Genomic DNA, 18,656 nt, shown 5'->3' on the forward strand with positions numbered 1-18,656 from the left:
TGCTATAAAAGTGCACTGATTACTGTATAAATGTCACTGGCAGGGAAGGGGATAACACTAGGGGGCGATCAAGGGGTTAACTGTGTTCCTTGACTGTGTGTTCTAACTGTAGGGGAGGGGACTGACTAGAGGGGATGACAGATCGTGGTTCCTAGCTATTAGGAACTAATGATCTGTCTCTCCTCACAGAACAGAACAGGGATTTGTGTGTTTACACACACACGTCCCTGTTCTGCCTCTCGTGCCCGTGATTGCTCATGGCCGGCGGTCATTGCGACCATCGGCCATGAGCATTGGCACCCCCGCTGCTATCCCGCTTAAAGGAGCTGACGTATAGCTACGATGGCTCGCGGGATCATGCCGACCTGCCACAGTATAATGATGGTGGCTGGTCGGCAAGTGGTTAATTTGATACATCAATAATCTATAATTCTTCAGCTGCTCTGTAAAGGTATACATCTCTGTCTCTATGGCAACATACACAATGAGGATGCGGCATATAGGCATTGACTAATCAGGTGGTGTGCATTTAAGTAAGACGACGTGCGAGCCTCCGTAACTGAGAAAGTCCCACCCACTGGGACAATACGTGTGCGGTAGGACTCTGTGACCTCACCCGCAGCCACCTTTCACTGTCTCGTTGAGACGCTCGTTGTATGCTCTGCATCAAAGCACTGGGATATCAGTGCTTTGTTTGTAAGTGAATTTTTTTACTTAAATAAATGATGTTTAAAGCCAACCAGAGAGCACTATGTACCTTTCATTGATTTTGCATGATTACCACGTTTTTCATCTGGTATTGATGAGTGTGCCATTCCTCTGCTGTTGTGGAATGTGTATGAGTCCGATTCCCGAATCTTTTAAAGGCAACAATCTTTACCTACGTGAGTGGGAATGCTTGACTGACCTGTCTGTTCATTCAGAGGTCCACAATCTGAGGCACTGTTTGTGATGGAGGCACTGACACGGATGCACATAGAGGATTTTTCTTTCTGAGCACTCTGATTACTATTGAGGAGGATAACCTATGTCTGTCTAGTGTCACATCTCTGTGTGGTATTTCGTTTTCAATTTTTTGGATTGGCTTCAAATTTTATGAACTGGGACTTTATGTATGGCTTCTCTTGCCATAAGGCCCCTTTCACACTGATGCATTGGCACCGTCGGCGGTAATTTTTATCAGCGCCTTACCGTTGTTTTTGCGGGCGTTTTCGGCCACTAGCGGGGCACTTTTAACCCCCACTAAAGGCGCGAAAAAGGGGTTAAAATGACCCACTGCTTTGCCAGCGGTTTGGCGGCGCTGCCCATTCATTTCAATGGGCAGGAGTGGTGAAGGAGCAGTGTACACACCGCTCCTTCACTGCTCCAAAGATGCTGCTTGCAGAAATTTTTTTTAACGTCCTGCCAGCTCATCGCCTCAGTGTGAAAGCCCTCCGGCTTTCACACTGAGACTGCAGGGGAGCTGTTTTTCAGGCGCTTTACAGGCGCTATTTTTAGCCCCAAAGCGCCTGAAAACCAGCTCAGTGTGAAAGGGGTCTAAATGATTTTAATGTAGATTTGTTTTTTAGCACTGCACTGTATTCTATAAGTCTCCAACTGCTTTGTAGAGGTGATATCTTGGCTTCTGATGTGTTGCTTTAAGTTATGGAGGAAGGGGCAGTCTCTAGGTGAGCCTGGTCTCTGTCTGTGCATTTCTATAGATGTCCTATACTTGGGAAACTCAGATAGATTAGATTTAGGTACCACACTTGAAGTGCTTTGACTAGGCAGTGTGGCTATCACATGTATTTGCAAATGTATCCAACTAAGCGCTCTGTTTTTAACCTTAATAATTTACATATATAATTATTTATTAAAATGAATTTATTTTACTATCAAAAACATCTTATAGATGTATATATTTGCCAACCCTACCATTATATATTTCCAAAGTCTAATCTAATAATTATTAAGCTACTAAGAATTAAAAATAAAACAATATCTTATGCCTTTTCATGCCTCTGGGGTTCAAAATGTGGTGTTTTTTTTATCCTCTGGATTCTATTCAAATCTGAACACCTTCAATGTTTATCTGATCTATACCCTACATTATAAAACCTATTGGGTGATTATTGTAACATTTAAAAAAAATATAATCTATTGTGAGTTTTACCCCTTTCTTGGTATGTTTTTCTCTGTTTCTTTTTGTAAATCTTGTTCAATTTACATACTGATGCCCGCATACTTTTGTAGCAAATAAGTATCACAGGCATTAAAACTCTTACAATTCAAAAATGTAATTTCTTCTATGAGTGATCTATAAAACAAGATACCAACCTATGTTTTAAAGATGGAGCCACCCTAAAGATTATTTGTGGATTATGGGGCAATATACAGTAGATCCAAAGGTTCCATCTTTAAATAAAATTGGCCATTGCTTCCAAAAAACAAAAACAAAATCCAATGTTTTGTATTGTGAAGTAAAACTCAAAACAAAAGTAAATTCAAATGAGGTTTTAACTCTATCTTTTTCTCTATATATTCTATAAGCTTTTTTTATTCTATTTGAGACATCTTTTTAATGATTTCTTTCAAAATACGGTAACTTGTTTATAGCCTTTTTCCACAAATTTTTGCTTTACAATTTTTGAATGTTTATAAAACTCTGACATGTAGTCTCAATGTACTCTATAAATTGACCTCTATGGATGTTTATTATCCGACTGGTATGAGGCCTACGGTAAGCAGGAATTTCTCCATTGGTATCTGTTTCTTTAAAATAGCCTTCAGTTATTTATAAAAATAGTAACATTTAAAAATCAGTAGAACTAATTCTATATTGTGAAAGCAGATCCCCTTATTATAAGTATTATTGTATTGCAAGAATAGCTTCAAACTATTCCCTATTCCAATAAATATAACAATGTTTATATATCACCTTCAAAAAGAATTCCGCAAGTGAGTTTTTTTTTTAATAAATTTTCTCCTATTTCCAAACTGACACAAAAAGTTTATCGAATATAATCAAACCAAAATAACTGCTAAAATAGCTCCGTTGCACTACACTAATAGATGATGAGGCAAAGTTCACCTTTTGGCAAATGTACATAATGTATTGTGAGGATAAAATACTCATAATGCATACTAACAACAATTCTTACCTTAAAGCTGAAATTTAGGTGTGGCAATTTTTAAACAGTTACATTGGTCCAGTTTGGACCATGTCCCAGAGGTATGGCACATACAAGCTGAACCAATGTAAAAATTACCATACGTAAACTGCAGCTTTAAATATAAAGCATAGTGGAGAATTTATTATGATCTGGGGCCTCTCTGCTGTCTCTGGCTGCATTTATTAGAAGCTGTATCTTGCTGCCATGGAATGCCAAATCATTTGTCATGATCTAAAACTCAGAATAAGTTCAGGCATCAGCAGCATATTCAATTCAAAAGAAATTCCATATTTTAGAATAGCCGAGTCCAAAAAAAGACCAAATGTGTGTTCAGTGCAATTTACAAACACCTCCTAAATCCTGTGTGGGCAGATCAACAATTACAGAAAGATTGGCGTTGTGCCTATAGCAGAGGTACAGCCAGTTGCTACATTCAAACCACTTGCTCATTATAATTGTGGCAATCTGTCTTTTTTTGCTTTATCAATATGACTTTTATAAATATTTTTTCAGCAGCCATTTATTCAGTTGTGTGGAACACGAAACAATAGTTGTGTGGGACAATAAAAACTTTTTTTTTAGAAGCTAATTTTCTTACTGAAAGCTGCTCACTATACCTGCTGTATTATCATCATATTAAATATATGATCAACTCAAGCACAGATGTTTCTACAAAAAACAGGTAAGTCTGAGAGCTTAGGTGTGGCAAATTCACCACTTGAGATACAAAAAGCTGTTGAGGGCCTGAAAGTGCTAGCATCTACCCAAAATGGAAATATCAGTTTTGGGTGCAGTTATTCTTAAAGGGTAAGTTTGCCTTTCACATAAACCGGCCCATGCAGACAAGGGGCATTAGTAATCTTAATGGCACTAATGTTGATCTACTAAAACTGGAGAGTGCAGAATTCGGTGCAGCTGTACATGGTACAGTAGTCTATCAGCTTCGAACTTCAAGCTTCTAACTTCAACTGTATCTGATTTTAGTAAATCAACCCCACTGTACCATTTTTAGAAATATTGTTTCATGCAAACCCATAAATCCTGGTAATGAATACTCTCACGTTTACATTTCTACATCCTGGCTTTTTTTCCAGAATATGGGCTACTGCAAAATGGCTGCTGAACCTTCTTTGATGACAACTAAAGCGATAATCTCTCTAGTTGTCCTCAATAAAGGACACTCAGTTGTAATCCAGTGCATGAGATGGAAAGCAGCTATGGCAGTATGAGAGCCATGGAAGGATGTGCAATTGGAGAGTCTTTGCTGCAACAGAAAAGAGTGCGCTGCACATGAACAGCTTTGAAATAAGGAAGTGTGCTCACTCCCATGATGGTGGGGGAGAGTACCCAATGACTGTGTTAAAATACAACGTAAACCAGGATGTAGAAATGTAAACATCTATAGTATTTTCGCCAGACTTCATAGGTGACAGAAAGGCCTACAGGTATGGCATTTGCAATAAACAATATTTTTACAAATGGCACATTATACAGTATTTTAAACTACTGGGGTCTCTTGTCTTTATGGGTTAGTTTATGTAAAAGGTGAACATAATAATAATAACATATTAAAAGGGTACTGTGTTTAATGCACTGTAATATACTTTCACTAGTGTACTAATCTATATAGCCCCTTAAAGAGTGCTTCATTATAGCTATCATTTAAATATTCACTACAAACATGAAAATGCAGATTTTTCTTAATAGCAGCATTTCACATGACCATATAGATACATCGTTATACACAAATAAACACTGACAGATTTTTTTTAACACACATGGAAGATACAAACATACTTTTACACACACCGTCATACACTATACATATAATTATAATTAGAATTTAGTACAATGCTTGCAGATAGTAGGCAATGTCAACTTTTACTATACAAAGACATATGGATAATGAAACAAAAAACTTTAAGAACGCAAAACAGTGAAAATGCAAAGCCCTATTGTGAATCTCATGTCAACAGCCAAACACTTTTTAAAACATTCAGATCATTCCAGATCGACTCCAGTTTTCTACATTACATGAGTATGTGGCTCAATTAAGAAATGTATTTTCCTTTTAGTGATAAATACATAACTATAATACATAGTTAGAGTATACCTGTAACTATTATTGTAATGTATTAGAATAATACATGTAATTAATGTATATGATGAGTGAATAGCTATTTACCATGCCTTGAGAAAGTATTCATACCCCTTGAAATTTTCCACATTGTGTATTCAGCCCCCTTTACTCTGATACCCCTAACTAAAATCTAGTGGAACCAACTGCCTTCAGAAGTCACCTAATTAGTAAATAGAGAGGTTACCTGTGTGTGTGTAATGTAATCTCAGTATAAATACAGCTGTTCTGTGAAGTCCTCAGAGGTTTGTCAGAGAACCTTTGTGAACAAATAACATCATGAAGGCCAAGAAACACACCAGACAGGTCAGAATTAAAGTTGTGGAGAAGTTTCAAGCAGGGTTGGGTTATTAAAAAATATCCCAAGCTTTGAACTTCTCAAGGAGCACTGTTCAATCCATCATCCGAAATTGGAAAGAGTATGGCACAACTGCAAACCTACCAAGACATGGCTGTCCACCTAAACTGACAGGCTGGTCAAGGACAACATTAATCAGAGAAGTAGCCAAGAGGCCCATGGTAACTCTGTAGGAGCAGCAGAGATCCACAGCTCAGGTCGGAGAATCTGTCCACAGGACAACTATTGGTCATGCACTCCACAAATCTGGCCTTTATAGAAGAGTGGCAAAAAGAAAGAAAGTGGCATTGCTGAAAGAAAGCCATAAGAAGTCCTGTTTGCAGTTGTGAGAACGCATGTGGGGGACACAGCAATCATGTGGAAGGTGCTCTGGTCAGATGAGACCAAAACTGAACTTTTTGGTCTAAAAGCAAGACACTATGTGTGGCAGAAAACTAACACTGCACATCACCCTGAACACACCATCCCCACCCTGAAACATGGTGGTGGCAGCATTATGTTATGGGGATGCTGTCCTTCAGCAGGGACAGGGAAGCTGGTTAGAGTTGATGGGAAGATGGATGGGGCCAAATTCAGGGCAATCTTAGAAGAAAACCTGTTAGAGTCTGCAAAAGAGAGATGGGGCGGAGGTTCACCTTCCAGCAGGACAACGACCCTAAACATGCAGCCAGAGTTACAATGGAATGGTTTAGATCAAAGCATATTTATGTGATAGAATAGCCCAGTCAAAGTTCAGATCTAAATCCAATTGAGAATCTGTGGCAAGACTTGAAAATTGCTGTTCACAGATACTCTCCATCCAATCTGACAGAGCTATTTTGCAAAGAAGAATGGGCAAAAATGGGCAAAATGGGCAAAAATTTCACTCTCAAGATGTGCAAAGCTGGTAGAAACATACCCAAAAAGACTTGCAGCTGTAATTGCAAAGGTGGTTCTACAAAGTATTGGTCTATCACATAAAATACATTTACATTTTTGGTTGTAACATGACAAAATGTGGAAAATGTCAAGGGGTATGAATACTTTTTCAAGGCACTGTATTTGAGACTACTTTTTGATTTTAGATGCACCTTATGGCAGAGCAAGTAATGCCCCTCACTCTTTTTAGCATATAAAAACTTTAGAAATCTGACAAAGTCAAAATCCAAAGTCCATCAGTGGACACCTCTACGTCTTTTAGATTGCAGTGGTGTTTTAACTTAAAAGAGGGGCAATTTGGGCAGCAGCCTGAAGAGCAAGGTGGCTCAAATCTTTTGCACTCTTTCGCATTCAGAACTTTATATATACATATGTATGCCCTTTATATTGGACAAAAAGGAACGTTGTTGAACAATTTGGAGAATATTTAAATTTAGGAAATTTATTTTGCCGTTATGCAAGATTATAAATGCTTAGTTTAAGTTGGCCAGGCTTTAGTAACATACAGTGGGGACGGAAAGTATTCAGACCCCCTTAAATTTTTCACTCTTTGTTATATTGCAGCCATTTGCTAAAATCATTCAAGTTCATTTTTTTCCTCATTAATGTATACACAGCACCCCATATTGACAGAAAAACACAGAATTGTTGACATTTTTGCAGATTTATTAAAAAAGAAAAACTGAAATATCAGTATTTTGCTGTGACACTCATATATTTAACTCAGGTGCTGTCCATTTCTTCTGATCATCCTTGAGATGGATCTACACCTTCGTTTGAGTCCAGCTGTGCTTGATTATACTGATTGGACTTGGTTAGGAAAGCCACACACCTGTCTGTATAAGACCTTACAGCTCACAGTGCATGTCAGAGCAAATGAGAATCATGAGGTCAAAGGAACTGCCTGAAGCGCTCAGAGACAGAAATGTGGAAAGGCATAGATATGGCAATGGTTACAAAAAAATTATTCTGCACTTAAGGTTCCTAAGAGCACAGTGGCCTCCATAATCCTTAAATTGAAGACGTTTGGGACGACCAGAACCCTTCCTAGAGCTGGCCATCCGGCCAAACTGAGCTATCGGGGGAGAAGAGCCTTGGTGACAGAGGTAAAGAAGAACCCAAAGTTCACTGTGGCTGAGCTCCAGAGATGCAGTCGGGAGATGGGAGGAAGTTGTAGAGAGTCAACCATCACTGCAGCCCTCCACCAGTCGGGGCTTAAGGCAGAGTGGCCCGGCGGAAGCCTCCCATCAGTGCAAGACACATGAACGCCTGCATGGAGTTTGCTAAAAAACACCTGAAGGACTCCAAGATGGTGAAAAATAAGATTATCTGGTCTGATGAGACCAAGATAGAACTTTTTGGCCTTAATTCTAAGCGGTATGTGTGGAGAAAACCAGGCACTGCTCATCACCTGTCCAATACAGTCCCAACAGTGAAGCATGGTGGTGGCAGCATCATGCTGTGGGGGTGTTTTTCAGCTGCAGGGACAGGACGACTGGTTGCAATCAAGGGAAAGATGAATGCGGCCAAGTACAGGGATATCCTGGACGAAAACCTCCTCCAGAGTGCTCAGGACCTCAGACTGGGCTGAAGGTTTACCTTCCAACAAGACAATAACCCTAAGCACACAGCTAAAATAACAAAGGAGTGGCTTCACAACAACTCCGTGACTGTTCTTGAATGGCCCAGCCTGAGCCCTGACTTAAACCCAATTGAACATCTTTGGAGAGACCTAAAAATGGCTGTCCACCAACATTTACCATCCAACCTGACAGAACTGGAGAGGATCTGCAAGGAGGAATGGCAGAGGATCCCCAAATCCAGGTGTGAAAAACTTGTTGCATCTTTCCCAAAAAGACTCACGGCTGTATTAGATCAAAAGGGTGCTTCTACTAAATACTGTGCAAAGGGTCTGAATACTTAGGACCATGTGATATTTCAGTTTTTCTTTTTTAATAAATCTGCAAAAATGTCAACAATTCTGTGTTTTTCTGTCAGTATGGGGTGCTGTGTGTATATTAATGAGGAAAAAAAAAATGAACTTAAATGATATTAGCAAAGTTCTGCAATATAGCAAAGAGTGAAAATTTAAGGGGGTCTGAATACCTTCCGTCCCCTCTGTATATTAAATGGGACTTTGCAGGGCCTATGATAGATTCAAATCATCAGTGGCTGACAAAAAAAAATTTAAAGATCTGCTAAAGTTACATTTTTTAAAACATTATTATAGCTTGTACAGCACAAATTCTATGTGATTTAAACAATTTTTTCCCCCACTAAAAATGGTGGGAACTGTTCCGCATTACCCTAGTTACACTCTACAAAACTGACTGACAAGAACTGCTATAGTGGCAGTACACAAAGCTATGCTTGCCATTACATGTCTAGTTGTAATGTGATTACCTGGGATGTGCTTGCCAGCAATGGACTAACCTAATTAGGTCAGCGTATACTAGGGATGAGCCGAACACCCCCCTGTTCGGTTCGCACCAGAACATGCGAACAGGAAAAAAGTTTGTTCGAACACGCGAACACCGTTAAAGTCTATGGGACACGAACATGAATAAACAAAAGTGCTAATTTTAAAGGCTTATATGCAAGTTATTGTCATAAAAAGTGTTTGGGGACCTGGGTCCTGCCCCAGAGGACATGGATCAATGCAAAAAAAAGTTTTAAAAACGGCCGTTTTTTCAGGAGCAGTGATTTTAATAATGCTTAAAGTCAAACAATAAAAGTGTAATATCCCTTTAAATTTCGTACCTGGGGGTGTCTATAGTATGCCTGTAAAGGGGCGCATGTTTCCTGTGTTTAGAACAGTCTGACAGCAAAATGACATTTTGAAGGAAAAAACTTATTTAAAACTACCCGCGGCTATTGCATTGCCGACAATACACATAGAAGTTCATTGATAAAAACGGCATGGGAATTCCCCAAAGGGGAACCCCAAACCAAAATTTAAAAAAAAAAATGACGTGGGAGTCCTCCTAAATTCCATACCAGGCCCTTCAGGTCTGGTATGGATATTAAGGGGAACCCCGGCCAAAATTAAAAAAAAAAAATGACGTGGGGTTCCCCCTAAATTCCATACCAGACCCTTCAGGTCTCGTATGGATTTTAAGGGGAACCCCGCGCCAAAAAAAAAAAAAAAAAAACGGCGTGGGGTCCCCCCAAAAATCCATACCAGACCCTTATCCGAGCACGCAACCTGGCAGGCCGCAGGAAAAGAGGGGGGGACGAGAGTGCGGCCCCCCTCCCTCCTGAACCATACCAGGCCACATGCCCTCAACATTGGGAGGGTGCTTTGGGGTAGCCCCCCAAAACACCTTGTCCCCATGTCCCCATGTCCCCATGTTGATGAGGACAAGGGCCTCATCCCCACAACCCTGGCCGGTGGTTGTGGGGGTCTGCGGGCGGGGGGCTTATCAGAATCTGGAAGCCCCCTTTAACAAGGTGACCCCCAGATCCCGGCCCCCCCTGTGTGAAATGGTAAGGGGGTACATAAGTACCCCTACCATTTCACGAAAAAAGTGTCAAAAATGTTAAAAATGACAAGAGACAGTTTTTGACAATTCCTTTATTTAAATGCTTCTTCTTTCTTCTATCTTCCTTCATCTTCTGGTTCTTCTGGTTCTTCTGGCTCTTCTGGTTCTTCCTCCGGCGTTCTCGTCCAGCATCTCCTCCGCGGCGTCTTCTATCTTCTTCTCCTCGGGCCGCTCCGCACCCATGGCATGGGGGGAGGCTCCCGCTCTTCTCTTCTTCTTTTCTTCTCTTCTTCTCTTCTTCATTTTCTTCTCCGGGCCGCTCCGCAATCCATGCTGGCATGGAGGGAGGCTCCCGCTGTGTGACGGCGCTCCTCGTCTGAAAGTTCTTAAATAACGGGGGGGGCGGGGCCACCCGGTGACCCCGCCCCACTCTGACGCACGGTGACTTGACGGGACTTCCCTGTGACGTCACGGGGAATGCCACAGGGAAGTCCCGTCATGTCCCGTGTGTCAAAAACTGTCTCTTGTCATTTTTAACATTTTTGACACTTTTTTCGTGAAATGGTAGGGGTATAAGTACCCCCTTACCATTTCACACAGGGGGGGGGGCCGGGATCTGGGGGTCACCTTGTTAAAGGGGGCTTCCAGATTCCGATAAGCCCCCCGCCCGCAGACCCCCACAACCACCGGCCAGGGTTGTGGGGATGAGGCCCTTGTCCTCATCAACATGGGGACAAGGTGTTTTGGGGGGCTACCCCAAAGCACCCTCCCAATGTTGAGGGCATGTGGCCTGGTACGGTTCAGGAGGGAGGGGGGGCCGCACTCTCGTCCCCCCCTCTTTTCCTGCGGCCTGCCAGGTTGCGTGCTCGGATAAGGGTCTGGTATGGATTTTTGGGGGGACCCCACGCCGTTTTTTTTTTTTTTTTTTTTTTTGGCGCGGGGTTCCCCTTAAAATCCATACCAGACCTGAAGGGTCTGGTATGGAATTTAGGGGGAACCCCACGTCATTTTTTTTTTTTATTTTGGCCAGGGTTCCCCTTAATATCCATATCAGACCTGAAGGGCCTGGTATGGAATTTAGGGGGACTCCCACGTCATTTTTTTTTTTTTAATTTTGGTTCGGGGTTCCCCTTTGGGGAATTCCCATGCCGTTTTTATCAATGAACTTCTATGTGTATTGTTGGCAATGCAATAGCCGCGGGTAGTTTTAAATGAGTTTTTTCCTTCGAAATGTCATTTTGCTATCAGATTGTTCTAAACACAGGAAACATGCGCCCCTTTACAGGCATACTATAGACACCCCCCAGGTACGAAATTTAAAGGGATATTACACTTTTATTGATTGACTTTAAGCATTATTAAAATCACTGCTCCTGAAAAAACTGCCGTTTTTAAAACTTTTTTTTGCATTGATCCATGTCCCCTGGGGCAGGACCCAGGTCCCCAAACACTTTTTATGACAATAACTTGCATATTAGCCTTTAAAATTAGCACTTTTGATTTCTCCCATAGACTTTTAAAGAGTGTTCCGCGGCATTCGAATTTGCTGCGAACACCCCAAATTGTTCGCTGTTCGGCGAACTTGCGAACAGCCAATGTTCGAGTCGAACATGAGTTCGACTCGAACTCGAAGCTCATCCCTAGCGTATACATATGGACAACATCTTTACTCCACCCCAGTCATTATGTTTCCCTCATTATTTGAAATCTGTGTAAGTTAAATTAATGTAAAATGAGAACCCCTGAATATAACCTTATTATAAATATGTTTAATTGTAATGCTGGCCCTTACTAGAGTTCTCCATAATCATTAGACCTTAGGATTTGTCATTACAATCGCTTCTCTGTCCACCTGGCCTGGAGCTCAGAAACCTCATCAATGCGTAAAGATGATACAGACACATTTGAATATGCTTTGGTGTATCCATCTTGATAATTCAAATTAAGCATACCCAAGCAATTAATACATTCTTTTTAATCTAAATCTGATACTCGTAGTGAACATATTTTTTTTTTTTCAATCAAATACTTTTTTATAAAAAAAAAAAAAACGCAAAATACAACAAAAATTAAAAAACACACAGAACATTTCCCACACATTTCCCCCAACCTAAAAAAAAGAAAAAAAAACACACCAGTCCCATATTTACGTTCACCAGTCCACGCTTCATACTTTTCTGAAGTCCCTCCATCACTTTATTACTCCTTTATGGAACATAAATTATTATCCCCCCTTCTATATCCTTGCTGGTTTCCCTTATTATCATTAGTTAACTCAACTGATTGTTCAAACAAGTTGGAGGATAGCCACCAATGCTACATTTTCACAAATTTTTTAGGACTCCTCCTATGTTTATATGTCATTTCCTTTCATCTTAGATTAAGATTAATCGCTTTATTCCATTGATCTATTGTTGGCGAGTATTTTGATATCCATTTTTGTAATATAAGTTTTCGTGCCATACACATAGTTCTCAACCACATCACATGCATTTCAGCTGGGAGGGTATCTTCTGGTATAATACCTAGCAATGCTATTTTTGGGTCTAAATTGACCTGGGTAGAACTTAAGGAGTTTAAAGTGTCAAATATACACTCCCAGTAGCGATGCAGTTTGGGGCATATGTATAAGTGTACCTGTATCAGTAGTGCACCTTGGACAATTAGATGTAACTGCTTTACCCCATGAATACAGCTTTAAAGGAGTATAATGGGCTCTATGAATAATGAATAACTGAGTTAGATACTGTGAAGATGACAGGGATACCTCAAATAAATTCTTCAAAGATTGTTCCCATTCCTCGTCACTAAGTGTCTCTAGATCTCTAAACCACCACCCGTAGCTACCCTCTTGTAGATTAGTTCTAACTATCATTTGTAAAGAAAAAGATATACTCCCTATAAGTCCCTTTCTAGAGCATTTTACAGTTACTGCCAGCATTAAAGTTGGTAAAGGATTATATCTTTTTTTAAAAAGTCCTTGCTTGACTTTGCAAAGCATGCCATAGTTGTAAGTATTGAAATAATAATTTATTAGGCAAGTGATATCTCTCTGTCAATTTATCAACTGGTTGTAAAACCTCATTGTCAAAAAGTTGACACAGAAGCAAAATGCCAACCTTCTTCCATAAATCAAAATTTTCAAGCCTCACAACCTCAGGCAATTGCAGATTATTCCATATGGGCATATATTGAGTATATCCCTCATATTGAATATCTTGTTGAATAGTAGTCCAAATCTTATGTATTAAATTGAATGTAGGATAGCTATGTTCACTATAGAAATGATGCGCTACTATTAACTGCATCGGTGGATCCATTGGCAGTTAAGAAAATATAATTTGCTGTATGGGGTCCTCACAATCTATAGCATTCCATTCATTTAATTGCTGACGTTGAGATGCCACATAATACAGTCTGGCATTCGGGACAGCCAAACCTCCTTCATCTTTGGGCAACTGCAGAATTTCCAATCTAATCTGGGTGGTATTTAGATCTCCAGATAAGTTCTCCTAACAAGGTATCTATTTGCTTAAAAAAATTTCTGAGGGAACCAAACAGGACAATTATGTAGCAAGTATAGTAGCTGTGGCATCCATATCATCTTTATCAGGTTAGCTCTACCTATTATCGTTAAAGGTATTTTACTCCAAATTTTCCACACTTTGCTTAAACCGCTTAAGCAATAGGGAAAAATTTCTCTCCAATATGTATTTACTTGTGATGTAACTTGCACACCAAAATATTTAAATGTAGAAACTACAGCGATTTGAGAAGCAGACTTTGGCAGATTGGTCACCAGAGGATCCACAAGATAGAATAACTGATTTGTCCCAATTAATTGTAAAACCTGAAAAAGAACCATATTTTACCAGTGAAGATATTTTAAAAGCTTTGCAGATGAAATAATCCTTGCACATTCACTAGCCCATTTGGAAACAAAAAACACTGACCAGGGGTCCCAGACAAGTACTAGCTGTATGATGTACAGCTAGTACATCATAACAATTTTTTGTGACATATTAGGTTTTCCTGATAGGAAACCATGCTACAAGAATCTTCTTCTATGCTTTAGTGTCCCTCTGGCCTTCAAATTGAAAAAACAATTAGGGTGTGTAATGTGCCACCAACATGACAGATGGTTTTTGTTGGAGATGCAATGTTTTTGTCTCCTCTTGGCAATAGGTGGCTGGCTTTGTATCTGCATTGGAGTTTTTGTCTTCTTCTGAGGTAGGAAATTTTGAAGAAGCAGCATTGCAGGTCAGGTTTTCAGGGAGTCTACGTGTTGCCAAGCAGATTTTGGTGGTTTTGGAGGAGCCTTTATTACTTGAGTTCTGAGGAGCTCTGCTGCAGTGAAGTAGGGCAATGAAGCATCTGTAGAACTGAAAAGAAGATAATGTTAATATACCTACTACATATCTATAAATATATAATAAAAAGGCATAATACATTATTTTCCTAATCTACCATTTCTATCTTTTTGGATACTTTACAGACCCATGCAACTAGCTCACCTGAAGGTTTATGAGCAGTATTCAGATACATTGAAAACAGTTTTGCTATGTTCAAAAAATACCAGATTATTGTTTTAATAATTATAAAACAAAACTTAGTTACAAAGTTAGCTAGGGTTTTAGAAAAAGACACATCTCCATCAAGTTCAACCTTCTATCAATAACTGTGTTGGTCCAAAAAATTAATAAAAGCTTTCTGTACTATCTTTGAAATAATGAGTTTAATTAAAACAATATTAATTATGGGGTTGATTTACTAAAACTGGAACATGCAAAATCTGGTGAAGCTCTGCATAGAAATCAATCAGCTTCCAGATTTATTTTTTTTTTTTGTCAAAGCTTAATTAAACAAGCTGAAGTTAGAAGCTGATTGGCTACCATGCACAACTTCACCAGATTTTGCACTCTCCAGTTTTAGAAAATCAACCCCTATGTATTTTACTTAAAGGTCTTCTTTTTTTCCATTTATAACAAGAGCAATTTTATTATGCTTTCATTTTTAGATTCCTATCCTTTCAATTCATCTAGTTTTCTGCCATCTATCCTGCTGAAAATTTTCAATGTCCTGCTTATGATGCTCTGTCCATACCTTACTACACCTGACTAAGCAGAATCTCATTCTTTATAATTGTCCCTGTTCACACTTGTACACTCAGTCGCTTTGTGCTCTACACCCTATGCTCTAAAAAGTATATGAGCTGTTTTTTTAGCATATTCAGGAGTTTTGTACCTCATAGACGTCAATGAAAATGCCTGTAATTGCATTATACATGCATTTTTGTGCATATTTTTACTCCTGAAGAATTCTGCTCCTTTCAAACTGTTCTCTTACCCTTGCCTGGCCCATAAAAACTCTTAAAGCTTGATGCGCAAAAGAGTGTAATAAACCTGAAAAACTCTTGTAAGGGCCCATTCACACAGACATGTGTGTCCCACGGAGGGCTGTCTTCTACCAGCACAGGGATGCACAGCTCTTGCGTGCATCCCCAAGCTGGCATTCTAATCATTTCTATTGGGACACGTGGCTGCATGAGCACAGCTGCAGTGTCCTAATATAACATGTGCGTAAGTGCGGGACCCTGAACGCACCCTTTATTTATTACAGGTACTTTAGATATATATTTTAACCTGTATGTTCACATCAGTCCCTGCCTTCAAGGAGCTTACAATCTATGGTCCCTAACTCACATTCATTCATACAGATACTAGGGCCAATTTGTTAGAATATTTTATAATCTGTAGTTTTTGTATATCTTCATGCATAATTTATACACTACAGGAGACACTGAGTCCCAGTTCCAGTATTTAGGACTTCTAAAATAGTATTTCCACCTTTTAGATGTCTGTCCTGGAATTAACCAAGTTAAAAGTGAGTTTAAGAAAATAAGATATCTATTACTTAACTACATTCTCTAAATTGTAACCAAGCCCAAGATCAAAAAGTAACATACTTGTATTTCTGTGACAACACTGTTTCAATATGTGTATTTCTGTGACAACACTGTTTCAATATGTAAATTAAATATTCTTTTTTACTTTTGAAAATTCAATAAAAAATCTTTAAAATAGAAAAAAATTAAAAAAGTAACATACTGTAGATTACCAGTCACTACATGTGCTGGCTGCATTAGTTGTCTTTTTTAAGGCTTTGTTTCCTCTGATCATGTCAATAATACACTTCTTGTCCAAAAGTGACAACATTCCCTCACCGTACTGTGTCTATGGGGGAGCAGTATTGCCACCATTAAACAGGAAGTGTGTTAGGACTACAAAACACCTTTCCCCGTCCTCATCTACCTTCAACATACAAAAGAGGTTTTCTTTTTCTGTGGTTTTGGCAGGGCAAATAATGACATTAGAGTACAAGACATGAGAAACTCATTCAAATTATGTCCGGTATTTATTCTTTACTTCTCAAATAGATATAAAAAAATGCTTTCAATGGTATATTTAACAGACCAAAAAAGGGCAAATAAAAGAAGTTTATTTTAAGTGCTTAAATACACTTTAAGCACATAAGGAAGGATTTTATCTTCGCCAGGTGCTTTATCAATCTGATGTTTTAAGGTGAAACTGCACCTTTTCCTGCTTTAGGAAAGCAAGACTGAAAAGGGATATTGATACACCTCATTTAATATGCATAATAAACCAAGATCTTTTGCTTCATATGGAACAACAGTCCATCAAGAATCAACAAATCTACAAGGGGAAGGGGGGGCAAATGCCTTCCAACTAAATGTTTCGATACCACCAGGTTTTGTCATTCTTGGCGTCATAACTAAAAAGGACAACTTGCCCACTTACGCTAACATCCTTTCAGTTCTCCTGCAAGGCTGTCACACTCCTAAGGGGGCCACGTGTCCACCTTATACAAGCTTTTAGTTACTTCAATGCACAAACCTCCCTACATGACCCAATGGAACGCGATTTGGTAATGGCAAGAAGTAGCTAATAACTTGGCAAAAGTATCTCTTAACACAATGCTGGTAGAATCCAGTTAACAAATGCTGTTAAGGTGGTATGCAGAGGAGGTGGCAAGCCTCCTCTTCTTGCTTTAGGCAATTATGGACAACTGGGAACCATGTTCCACATTTGGTCTCAAAAGCCACAAAATTACTAGATTTTGGATAAGGATCTTTACTCTAGTTCACAGAGGTGAACGTCCTCAAACAGCCTGAAATTGGCCTTTTTTAAAAATTAGACGTCAGGTTCCTAAACACCAGAAAAAAATTATTTTCCACATTATCCTGGCAGATAGAATTGCCATTGCTAGGTGTTGAAACCAGTCGGTGGTCTCACTTAAATTCGTTACTCAAAAATTAAACTTGATGTTGATTAACAATAAATTCTCGTTTACCCTCAAAAATACCTCATCGAAGTTTGATAAGACCCCATGGCTGCGGTACCTGGAGAGTGTCTACAGTGACCTGGGGATCTTGGTTACATCTTTTCTATTTCTTTCCTTTCTCTCTAACCAGTGGCGCCACCCCCCTAATCCATGTGTCCGGCCCCTAATCTACATGCAGGGCGCCAGATGCATGAATTCCGATGTGCTTTTTTTTAAAGCACATGATTAGAGCCTGAGGCTCTAATTGGCTTAAAAAAAAGGGTGTGCTCAGGCGCAGAGCACTGCGCCCGAAGCCCACCCAGTGTGTGACAGTAGGGAATTAGTACCGAAGCCCACCCAGTGTGTGACAGTAGCGAATTAATATTCGCTATTGTCTTCTTGATTCTCCTCCCGGCCAAACAGGAAGCTGCTCCTGAGACCTGATTCTTGGGGCTCCCGGCTAATCAGGTCCGGTTCTCAGGACCCACTTCCTTTCGGCCAGGAGGAGATCCAATTTCCCCCGGAGTGAGGAGCAGCACACAGGATCCTTCTCTGCCTGCCACCAGTCCCAGATCTGCCTCACACCCATCATTGAGCTGCAGCTGCCCCATGTGCCGGCCCGCACCCTCTCTGCATCTGTCCCTCTTGGCTCTCAGTCACCTCATTGGCTGGCAGAATGAAGGTTGGGATCACCGCACTGATCACTGGATTGATAAGGTAAGGAGGCCCCTGCTTGCCTACCTCTCCATCTCCTGCTGGGAGGTGTCATTGGTTTGCCTCCCCCCTGAATTTTTGAGCACCAGCCGCCACTGTCTCTAACCTTCTTCTTGTCTCCCCTTTGCCCTGCCTCCTTCTTCCTTTATTTTGGACGACCAAGTAACATTTCTACTTGATGGTAATTTGTCTTTGTTTAGGCACTTGGTGCAAGTAAGTTAGCAGGCAAGAATGTTGAATAAGAGAGATAACCTCAGTAGAACCTGCTCTTTTCTCTAGCCTTCTAGCAATTGCTGGGATGTAATGGTATTTCTCTTCTTTACGCTAATTGAATTCTTTGTCTTCACTATATTGGTTACCCCTTGAAGGGAATCTGTACTCATTTTCGATTAAATCCTTTATTAACTGTTCCACCACGCACGTAGTATACCTCTTAATCTGTCCATGCGGATTACAATACGTGGGCCGTACAGTACGACCCCTTCAGGTCAGATTGAACAAGCACATTGGAAATATCCGAAGAGGGTTTATAGGCCACCCAGTATCCAAACATT

General features: G+C 40.0%; 1 protein-coding gene across 1 annotated transcript in view; it reads right to left on the reverse strand.

Annotated features, from left to right (window-relative positions):
• Positions 1–11,246: 11,246 nt before the first annotated feature.
• The window catches only part of LOC141139577 (vertebrate ancient opsin-like), a 368,310-nt gene continuing 360,900 nt past the window's right edge, over positions 11,247–18,656 (reverse strand). The window contains exon 4 of the mRNA XM_073625848.1: positions 11,247–14,429. Coding sequence (XP_073481949.1) covers positions 14,154–14,429 — 276 coding nt within the window. The 3' untranslated portion in view covers positions 11,247–14,153. The remainder of the gene's footprint in view (positions 14,430–18,656) is intronic.

Source organism: Aquarana catesbeiana, linkage group LG04 (assembly GCF_042186555.1).
Source record: "Aquarana catesbeiana isolate 2022-GZ linkage group LG04, ASM4218655v1, whole genome shotgun sequence".
NCBI classification, from domain to species: Eukaryota; Metazoa; Chordata; class Amphibia; order Anura; family Ranidae; genus Aquarana; species Aquarana catesbeiana.